Source organism: Condylostylus longicornis, unplaced genomic scaffold (genome assembly GCF_029603195.1).
Source record: "Condylostylus longicornis isolate FDR11 unplaced genomic scaffold, ASM2960319v2 ptg000212l, whole genome shotgun sequence".
Taxonomy (NCBI): domain Eukaryota; kingdom Metazoa; phylum Arthropoda; class Insecta; order Diptera; family Dolichopodidae; genus Condylostylus; species Condylostylus longicornis.
This window is the reverse complement of record NW_026578179.1, coordinates 8,723-20,383: the sequence shown is the minus strand read 5'-3', so window position 1 is coordinate 20,383 and position 11,661 is coordinate 8,723. Positions and strand designations below refer to the sequence as shown.

The window sequence follows — 11,661 nt, the reverse complement described above, 5'->3', positions numbered from 1 at the left end:
AAGGGTTATACTCATCACTAAGACCTAATACTAATCAACAAATTGAAATGATATAATTTATGTAAATTGTATATGCCAAAAATATTATATTTTATATTGCACATATTATCGTGTTTTTATATTATTTAAAGCATTGTGCTTCATAAATAAAAAATACATATAGAGATTTGTATATATGTATGAGTACCTATTGTATACAAATAGAATATTGTATACAAATAGAGCAAATTCTTATGCTTTTTATTCTAATAGGGAGTTCGATAAAATTTGACATAAAGAACAAACTTTACATTTCAGCAACGCAAACGAGTTAAAATGGAAAGAGCCGAGGTCAGCAAAACTAGAGGAGCCTGTGGAACATTTTGTGATATTTATATTGACTGGTATATAAGATAGCGCCTATGGTATGCATATATATTGATAATTCTACAACTTGAACTCGATAAAAAGATGAAACTAAAAAGAAAATACCACCTAATAATATAATAATTAACATTAATCAAAGTTTCCATTATCTAACTCTCATTTATTTTAATATTGCACAATATTTATTTACAAATTTGTTTAACTTATTTCTTTATTACATGTTTATCTCAAACATATAGATATTATAACTATTGTAGTTTAATTAAAATTAATTAAACTTTTTATTAATTTAAATAATTAGTAAATTATTTAATTAAAAAAAATCAAGTTTTACAATCGATATGAAAGCAATTCAATTTTATAAAGTATGAAAAGTAATTCTTTTTTTTGTTTTTTTTTTATTGGTATGAAAAGAAAACTTCCTTTTATTCGGAATAAAATACTACATACGCACTTTATCAAAGCTGATTTTCTTCTAATTAAGACAACAAACAATAAAAATTGAAATCTATTAAAATTAGGAATATTATACCTGACTTAATATAATCTACCTGACTTAATTTAGAATTTGATTATTTATTTATTTATTTTTTTTTTTTTGTTATTTACAAACTAAATTTATACCTGTTTTAAACCTTAAAACTGGTCAAATAAATAATTTAAAGAGCCAAGTAGCCTCGTTACCTTCGTCCGTGTTCAGTAGGCAGCCCTTGTTTGATTTTTTGAATATGAAAAGTAAGTAAAACAAAAGCTTTTTCATCGTTTCTGTAGTTTTGTTCCATAATTGCTTTTATTGAATGGAGAAGAAAACCTTGCATTAGAGTTAGTAAAAATTTTGTTGCAAATACTGCAGATTATGCGGACATACAAGAGAAGAGTATAAAATTTCATTTAAAAATTTTCGTCTCATCAGCATAAAATAATTCATTTTTGAATGCTGAAATGAAATGAGCGCCGTCACCTGCAAATAACGGCAAGAACTCCATATTTTCTTGTAGAAATGAAAAATTTTACCAGTTTACAATGCCGTCAGAAAACCCCAAAAATCTCAGCTTCAAAATTATAAAGTCATGCGGTAAAATATCAAACGTCTTGCTAATATCAGTATAAACGATGTTCGTTTGAAACCAATCTTCCACACTTTTTGAGAAGATAACGCAGAAAGTAGCCTCAACACTAGATTTGTGACCGTTTTCAATGAATTTTTTCATGGAATCACACTGACGCTAGGAAATGGAATTTAATAATATTGAGAACACGATTGAATGAAGATGTCAACTGCAGCTTTCGTAATTCTACAAGTTTCGAGTAATTAACTTTCCCTCAAAGCGAAGTAATTCAAAAGTATGGCATAATACCTTCTAAAGATAAGCTATTTCTTAAACTGATTCATTTTTTGAAAAAGGGACTTTTGCATTAATGAATTGACTTTTATACAATAAATCCATTTTTGTAAAAATTGTAGATGACACTTTCATTCTTTCGTGTCTTCAATTGTAAATTTCAGCTTACACTAGCAATTCAAAAATTTTTGGAAAGTTCCAGAAAAAGATTTGAATACAAAACTTGATTAAAATAATACTGCAAATATTTTTCCACGTATGGAAGATTGTTCTAGTTTAAAACGTAAAAGTGAATAATATATGACTAAATTTGATACCTAATAGTGAATAATGTATATTAAATTCGCCTTACCCTTTGTAACGCTAAGAAATAATGGTCTGAGATGTAGACTCAACTGTATGTTTTTGACCATCCGTCTGTCCCAACGATAACTCAAAAACTAATTGAGTTAAGTTCACCAAATTTTCACAAATGATTTATTGTAGTAAATGCCAGAATCATATTTAAATTGGATATGACCGGGATACTTGTTCGGGTAGCTGCCATGCAACTTTAAAAGTTATTTAGCTATATCTCAAAAACTACAAAACCTGTGACATTCAAATTTTGAACAAGCAAATACATAAGTAAATGTGTTTGTGTTTGTCAGCAGTAGTTTGGCTATATCTAAGAAAATATTGAAAACACAGCACCCAAATTTCGCATAAATTAATATGGTAACTTAAAGTCATAGTCTGTTTCAAAGTCAGCTAAGACTTATTTATTCGCACATAGGATAACAAATTCGTACGGTTATCACAGAATTCACACGGTGAACTCTATTTTTCTCGTTTTTAATAATTTTTAATAATACAGATATTTTCTTTTTTGCTAATAACCCACTTTAAAAATAATCAAATACCCTTCGAAATTATTTAATTTGTTATAATAAAACATTTAATAGGTCAAAAAATACAAAGAAGTTCAAATTATATAAACCATTCATTACCTTTTTAAAGTTTAAACTTTAACAAAAATATAAAATGTAAAATGAATTTTAATATTATTTTTAATACAAAAGTGTACACCAAATTTTAGAGTAAGGTAAAAAATTTTATTGTTTTTTATTCCTTAAGGCCATGGTAATTACATTTTTTTAATACATTGAATATGAATAATTATAAAAAAACTAATAAAACTTATAGAAAAATATGGTAGATTAAATGGAGAAGGGAAACCATTTTTTACTCTATCTTTCCTTACAAAAACATATTTTATTTTAAAATGAACAAGTTGGCCTTGAGTAGATGATAGGTATGGCATGGTATCATCGCTTAAGCGAAATTTTTTTTATTATTGTAAATTTTTAACTCTGCTTCATCAAATTTTGCCAGTGTAAAATAAGTTTTCAATATTATCATCCATTATGATTAACATCATTATTCTAATAAACAATCAAAATATCCTCGGAAATATAAAAATTAAAATAAAGTGAAACCGTAATGCAGAAATAAACAACAAAATTCAGCATTTTTATTGCAAGGATGTCAAATTCTAAGAAAAGAAAAATGTTTAATACAACCGATGGTGCAGTGGTTGTGTCGCTGGCCTCTTAGTTGAAGGGTAGCTAACTCATATCCTTATCCGAGTAGAAAAATATAATGAATAATTTAATCTTAAAAATTTTATTAGCACAAATATCACGGAAAAAATGCCTAGAGCTCGCGTTGTATAGCTTTCGATTTAAATAATAAATGACCTATTAAAATATAGTTTTGCATTAATTTAAGGTGTACGTGTAGGTAAGAAAACACAATTACTGTTACTATTTTGTTTGTATAGAATTTTAACGATCGATGAAGAAATTTTTAACGGTGAAGATTGAGAATTTACAAATTATGAAAGGAGAGAATTCGGAAGTAAGAGTAGTTACAAAGAAATTTGGTTCCAAAAAAATAAAAATGAAAATATTCATTTATAATTTATAAAATAAATTGTAAAAATTTTAGATTAGTTCGAGTGTAGTGTAGGAGAAAAACATAACATACACTAGATATTTTTAGTTTAGTATTTATAATAAAGAATTTGTATGACATGTATGAATGTATGTTTGAGTTTATTTGAAAAATTTAAAGTATCTAACATTATCTAATATATCACAATTCGTACACGATCAGTTCTATTCAACATTTCCTTTACAACCTGTCAGACTTTCTTTGTATTTCCTAAATTTTCTTTACAAACTCTTTTATACAATCTAAGAAGCCTAATATTGGGATACCTTTTTAACCTCATTTTTAACCTAATTTTTCGCTTGATTTAGAAAGCAGCATTACTTAAAAAATTTCGAATATCTATTTAAATTCGACTACTAGTGGATGGTGTAATGTAGAGTTGCGATTTATTGAGAAAAATATCAAATGCCAAAGAAGGACAGCTACGCAATACACTTCACTCGATTTTTCTAAAGTTAATAAGCCTCGCAAAATCCCGTAATAAATTTTTTGAATGACATTTCTAACTGATATCAAATTCCTACTAATAGTCTGCCACAAATTCAGACTAATTATAAAATGATCCGTATTTTTCAAATTGAAAATTCCATAATCAACAATAACATTATTATTTTTATGTAGCTTAATAAAAATGTCATTAAAATAGGACAAGTCAAAATACAAATTTGTACAAATGGAATTTGGTAAAATTTCCGATATTTCATTCATAAGATGTAAAACTTATAAATACCTATAAAACAGGAAGACATATCAGAAAATACACAATTCACAATACATGATAATGCACAATTCAAGTCATTTCTAAAAAAATACAGGAGGACCACCAATCCCGTAAGTATCAAATTTCTTCCACGTGATTACCTACCTTGTTCTTCTAACTAAGTTTGTTCTAAAGTTTCGTGAGGTTTAAACATCTGAGATTTTGTTAAATTTTGTTTCTGTAAATTCATAATTTCAATTTTATTATTCACTTATTTTTTACGAAATTATTTATGTAGTGACTATTATGTACGCATCTACTGCCAAAATTTCATAACGGTACGACGCCTCCCTCAAAAGTTATAACTGAAAAAAGACTTACCACCTTCTATCAAATCTTCAAAATCTCCAATCTAGTCTATCGTAAGTAGACTTACTACATACTAGATTGTACAATATAAATATTGACATGGTAGTAAATTAACATACGAGATATATGACCGACTTTTTTGCAGAAATAGTTTGTGTAAGTCAAGTTACGATAAGATTATGCATATTACTTTTTTAATAAGTACATATATGTTAGGATATTTTTATGTGAAGCTAATAAATAACTTTATGATGGTATGTACAAGTTACGGTAAATACGTTCGTACAAAAACAACAACAAATTTATTTTTGCATGTGTAAAATATACGAAGAAAAACTGCTGTTTTTAGCACTTTTCCAAAAAATTTTTTGAAAAAAGTGCTTATTAGTTTCACTCTGTCCGTCCGTTCGTCCGTCCGTGGACACTTTTTTTGTTTACAAAACTTCTACACCCTTTAAGATAGAAAGCTGAAATTTCATACGTACATAGATCTTCACTAGAAACTTATTGCCGTAGAACAAAATGTTTACCTATCTCCCCCCCTCTAGAAGTTATACCCCCCCAAAACCCTAAAAATGGCCTTTTTTAAATATTTGTTGCAATGAAACCATAAGCATTTTTGAAATTTTGCAAACGCAGAAAGGCAGTGGCTTGCTTCCCCTAGCGCGATATACTATAGTTAAACTTTAGAAAAGCAAAATGGCCGTTCAAATTTACCGTTATCTAAAGTCCTTTTTTTCCAAATTTTTGATGTCATTTTTCTTCTAGACCCCAGCCTGTAGAAGCTTGAAATTTTAGGAGCTTTTAGACATTAACAAATAGTTCATTTCGTTAGAAGAAAATTTTTTTCCATCTCCACCCCCTCTCAAGTTATCACCTCTTGAAATTTGTAAAATTTGAATTTTTGACACCTTATATTTCCGAAACCGCAAGCTTTTCCAAATTTTTATAAACGCAGAAAGCTAACGGTAAGTTCCAGGAAATTAAAAAATATAATTATTTCTCTTAACTCACACAATTAACCCTTAAAATCGAGCATTTTATTAACCCCTTTTTATATTAATTTTTGCTTTATTTCAAAGACTGCATATAAGCGTCATCCTAAATATATGCAATTCTAGAAATAGTTTTGTATATGAATGAAAATAATTTTAATAGTTTGATAGGTATACATAGACTGTATTTAAAAGCAGAATTTTCACTTGTTGAAGGGAAAAGTGCTACAATACAAACCATTGGTTTGACCCAACTTTATTTCTTTTAAAAGAGAAACAAGAGTAAATAACGGACTTTTATGTCAGTTCTTAATAGTTAATTGATATTGATATAATGTTCGATAAAGTACACTCTAAAAAATGATAGTAAATTCCTACAAAGTTGCACGATAATAAACCTAAAAAAAGTGTTAAAACACATATTAAATGCGGTAAAATAAACATTGAGGGTTCGATTTCACATTGATAGCCGTTTTTCTCAAAATTAGCGTAAATCCCCAATTTTTTCGTGATTGATATTATGTAAATGTTAAAAATCACAAAATTAGTATATTTTCACACTTTTACGAAGGAATTCACGCACATTAATTGGTACACAACACAAACGGTAAATTTTTGTTGCCTTTTCGTCATGTTTTGTTTTGCTCAGTTGAAAAGAGACGCCGCTGTGACAGGTCGTAATTTGTTTATGTTCATTCGATGTGAATTAGTTTTTGCAAAAGTTTGTGCTGAAATTTAATTATAAATAAATATCGGGAGTGAAAAATAATAAAAAAAAATAAAATTTTAATTATAAAAGTTAATAATATTTTATAAAAAGAAGTAGTATTTACAATATAATACACGTATTATAAAATTATAATAAGTACTGCGTAAATTGAGGTTAAATCTTTATATTTTCAAAAATGAGTTCATACAAATGCAATATTTGTAATTTATTCAAAACTAAAGCTCTTAGCTTGTATCATAAACATCTGTATTTACATACAACAAAAAAGAATGTTCCCTTTGATTGTCTATTCAAAAATTGTTTTAAAAAATTTTCAAGTTATGAGGCTTATAAGAGTCATTGGTTTCGTATTCATTTCAATATAAAGGAAGGTAAGGCTGCAAAAAAACAATATTCAACGAAAATGTTAACCTGTTCTATTGAGCAATGCAGTTTCCAATCAAAAATTGTTCAAGAAATTATTACTCATCTAAATTCTCATTTAAATATGAATTCGACAATCCAGTGCCCCTTTCCTGGTTGTCATCTTCTTATAAAAAATAAATCAACGTTAAGATCACATACATATAGAAATCACAGTGAATATCAGAAACATTTCGAAAATATTGCTTTATCAATTGAAAATTCTGAAGTTATTGATACGTATATTTCTAATCAAGATGAACGTTGTGAAAGTATGGATTTGGTGAATGAAAGTTATTCAGCTAACGAGTTATCGAATGAAAATAAGAGAAATACTGTGTTTTCTTCTTTATTTATTCAATTAAAATCTAAATTTAAATTAACAGAGAGTGCTTTGAATTTTCTTTTTAATGAACTTCATCAAATTTTACTTAATACCTCAAATGAAAATATTGAAAAACTAAAAAAATTATGTGAGCTTCTAAAAATTTCACAACATGAAACCGAAATCATTGATATTATAACACATTCGACTTTAATTTCCGATTTAAAACAATTTCAATCCCCGTACAAAATAAAAAAGTTTGTAATGGATAATTATAAATATGTAAGTCCACAAAAAATATTTTTAGGAAACGATTTATACCATAGAAATTGTTTTACTTATTATGTTCCGATTTTGGAAACTATAAAATTTTTGATGGCAAATAGATCTTTCGTACATATATTTACAGAACCAAAAAAATCAAAAGATAAAATCTATAGGGATTACAATGACGGAACGGTTTTCAAAGAAAATTTATTTTTAAGAAATAGAAATAAAATTGAAATAATATTGTTTCAAGATGCATTTGAGATATGCAGTCCTCTATCATCTTCAAAAAAGAAACATAAACTTCTTGGATGTTATATGGTCATAGGAAATTTAAATAAAAAATATAGATCTTCAATTGAAAATATTCAACTTGTTCTTTTATGCAAGGAAAATTACGTCAAAACTTTTGGTTTTCACAAAATATTGGAACCAGTGCTTCAAGATATTCGTATATTAGAAGATGAAGGTATTCAAATTTTTAATCCCATTACACAACTTGAAACGCAATACTTCGGTACACTGTATGCAATGCTGGGAGATAATTTGGGTAGTCATCAAATAGGGGGATTTTGTGAGAATTTCAGTTCCACGGACTTCTTTTGCAGATATTGCTTTTACACACGTAAAAAGCTTAAGAATTATGATCTCACCCGTTCTGAAACAAGAAGCATAGAAAACTATAATATGAGTGTTGTCGAATTACATTCTGGAATAGAAAATATGGTATACGGAATAAAATTTGATTCTTGTCTAAATACTATTAAATATTTTCATGTTTGTTTTCCTGGATTACCTCCTTGTTTGGGTCACGATTTATATGAAGGAATTATACCGTATGATCTGATGTTGATAATAAATTATTTTATAAAAAATCATGACATATCACTAGATTTTATTAATATTTCTTTATCATATTTTAGAAAAAAATTTAAGCTACACTTAAACTTTCCGAATATAGAAAAAAATATGAAAAAAATTCCTGGAAAGTGCAATGAAGTTTTTCATATTTTAATTCTCATCCCATTGATAATGTTAGGGAAAATTCATGACTTTGAAGAATCAGTGTGGAAATTTCTAGCAACAATGATTGAAATGTGTCGCATAATTAGCTCCCCGACTATATCTGAAGATGCAGTTTCATTATTATCTTTTCATATAAACGTTTATTTTGAATATAGAAAAGATTGTTTTCCGGAATCACCATTAAGACCAAAGCACCATTTTATTCACCACTATCCGGATCTTATAAGAAAATTTGGGCCGCTAAGAAACTTGTGGACATTACCATTTGAACAAAAACACCAATTCTTCAAGAACAAAGTTAAATTGTGTAAAAATTTTAAAAATATAACTTACACACTTGCAAGAAGCCATCAAGAAAGCCAGGCAAATATTAATGAGAGTCGTTTTAAACACACTATAGTTTCCGATCACGTTGAATACTTTTCAAAAACATTGTTCAATATAGAAATTCCATCACAGTTTGTATTTGTTACCAAAAAAATTTCGTATCTTAACACAATATATAAAGAAAATGATGCCATTCTTTTTGATTTAGATGAAGATAACAACTTAGAAATTTTAATTATCAAAGCAATATTCCTGAATAGATCATATGATCAAGCAATATTTTATGGGAAGTTAAAAAAAATGTGGTACAATGAAAATCTTATTTTACATGAAAGCTATAAAATCGAACCATCATATTGTTTAGTTGAAATTAAGAACATCTTAGAAGTGAAACCAATAAATATTTTAAATCTTCGAAACCAATATTACTATTCCGAAGAATGCGCTCATATTTTATAAAAATATTTGTCTTATAATGATTAATAACATATTTTTAAAAAATAAACATCAAATAATACATTAATTTTTTTTTTCTAAATCAACTTCTAAATTTTTTAATTCAATTACAAATATTGACAAATTTAATATTAATTAATTTTATTCAAACAAAATCTCAAAAATATTAATTTAACTTCAATTTATATAAACACATATTAATATAAAGATATAGCAAATAAGATCGAATATATTAAATAAAATAATTTAAATACTTTCAACTTAAAATATAAAATGGATCAATATTTATTTCATATTTGGAGTAATGACAGAAAAGTCAAAAATGTATTCATGTGCAATCCATCAATTGAAGCTGTTATTAACAAAGGTAAATTTTACAAATATATATCAACAATTTTTTCAAAATTAATCAATATGGAAGTTAAAACTAAAAATAAATTAAATATTTTCAGCAAAATGTTTTCATATGCAAGGCAGTAAATTAGTATTGGAATCTAATGGATCAGTCGTGTGTGAGGATGCCGTTTAGAATATTATTCAAAAAATAAATCTGATTGTGTTTTTATGTTATTAAACTCAGAAAATGAATGGTTTTCAGCAGACTCGAAAGCTAAGCTTATACAATCTGATAACGTACAAACTCCAGTCAACGATAACATATCCGGAATTTTAGAAAATACTGAATATATTATTATAGCTGAAAACGAAATTACTAAGCATTCCAGTCCTGCACCCTCATTAGATACGACATTATCTATGAGTAGCACGGCTTTATCATCAAAATCTGAAACAAATTCGCAAGTTTCACGGTTGTTCTCACAGTTTAAAATTGGAACAAAATGCCACATGACGTCTCAGAAATGCTAGAAAACAAAAAAAAGCTAAATAAAAGACTTACAGCTCTTGCCAATGTAATTGTGGACGAATTAAGAGCTTTTTCATTTTACATCCCGATGTCAGTCTTTCGATCAGTAGCTCAGCAAGCAGCTGATAAATTTCCTGACTCAATAATTGAGAAAGATGAAAATGGTAAATTTATATCTAATGAACCATTGGCTTTGATTACAAAAATGAAAAATAGGAATAATACTTTAAATCGTGCACCTAAACGAAAAATACCAGAAATAGATTTAAATATTCCTTTGAAAGCTAGACGCATCTCAAATGTTCTTCAAAAAACTTGTCCTAATTGGCAACCAAAGAAACACAACTCTGAAAATCATACTGCAACTTCTGCACAATTCAAGCAGAAATTTTTGCAAGAGATGAGTAAATGTGAAGAAATAACGGCTGATAATTGTAAGAAAATAGAGGAATATATGAAAGAAACATATGCTGAACAAAGACTGTACTTAAATAATAGAGAAGTCATTCCCGATATCTGCGAGATCAAAACCAATTGGCCATATCTTTTCGACAAAGATATTTTGAAACAGCACTTCAGTTGTTTAATGAAAAAAGATTCAGAAAACATAAAACTTAATTTTGAATTGGCTAAGACCAAAATTAAGGAATTTTTACTAAACTGTAAAAACAAGGATATAAGAAAACATAATTTAGAGACTGATGAAAATATTGTTTCAAACCTTGTGAGCTATTTTAAAGAAGATGTCAACTTTATTTTCAAAAAATTTACAGTAAGTACTATTTTCTGTTTAATAATACTTAAGTTTAATTTATTGGTTTCAATTTCAGTTTGGTACAACATTAAATACACTGAAGGATGAGATTCCTACAAATACACCATGGGCAGGCATAGTCCGTAAGTTAAAAATATTTTGATTTTATAATTTTTGGTATTATATTAGTTACAAGTTTACAATTTCTAATTTTAGAAACGGATTTGGAGGGAGATGCTTTAATTTACATTTTTATTGAAAAGGTGCAAGTTAATGTGTTTGAATTCGTAAGTTCTGATTTTATCGGAATGTTGGAGTTACTTGTTTGTTATTATTATGTGCTTAACATAATATTTCCCAAAGAAATTTCGCAATTTATGGAATTTTTTGTTAGATACTTCCTTCAACATTATCCAGATGGTGTACGAGGAATAAAAAAATCAATGAACAGCTTAAATAAAATTAATAGTTTAATAGTAAAGCTTAGTTCACTTTAAAGAAGTGCATATTTGAATAAGACAAAACTGAATTTTATTAAGTTTGTGCTGTTAAGTAATTTTTGATTTAATTTAATTGTTGAAATGTGTTTTTTTTTTGGTTTTTGTTGTTTATTTAAATACTTTAAATTTCAAGTATTAAGTTTTATGTTTTTTTTTTTAAATGGATTACAAAATAATAAGTAATGTAAACATTTTTTGACTTTCGTTATAGAATTATTGAAATGTTCTTTAATTTTCTTTT

The 11,661-nt window shown here is 27.0% G+C and overlaps 1 protein-coding gene across 1 annotated transcript; it reads left to right on the top strand.

The window, feature by feature from the left end:
- Positions 1 to 9,574: 9,574 nt before the first annotated feature.
- On the top strand, positions 9,575 to 11,417 carry LOC129616459 (uncharacterized). The gene is made up of 5 exons (XM_055532082.1): positions 9,575 to 9,668; positions 9,882 to 10,110; positions 10,194 to 10,668; positions 10,997 to 11,063; positions 11,137 to 11,417. The coding sequence occupies exons 1-5, from the start codon at positions 9,575 to 9,577 to the stop codon at positions 11,415 to 11,417; spliced, it is 1,146 nt and encodes a 381-aa protein (XP_055388057.1).
- Positions 11,418 to 11,661: the final 244 nt, after the last annotated feature.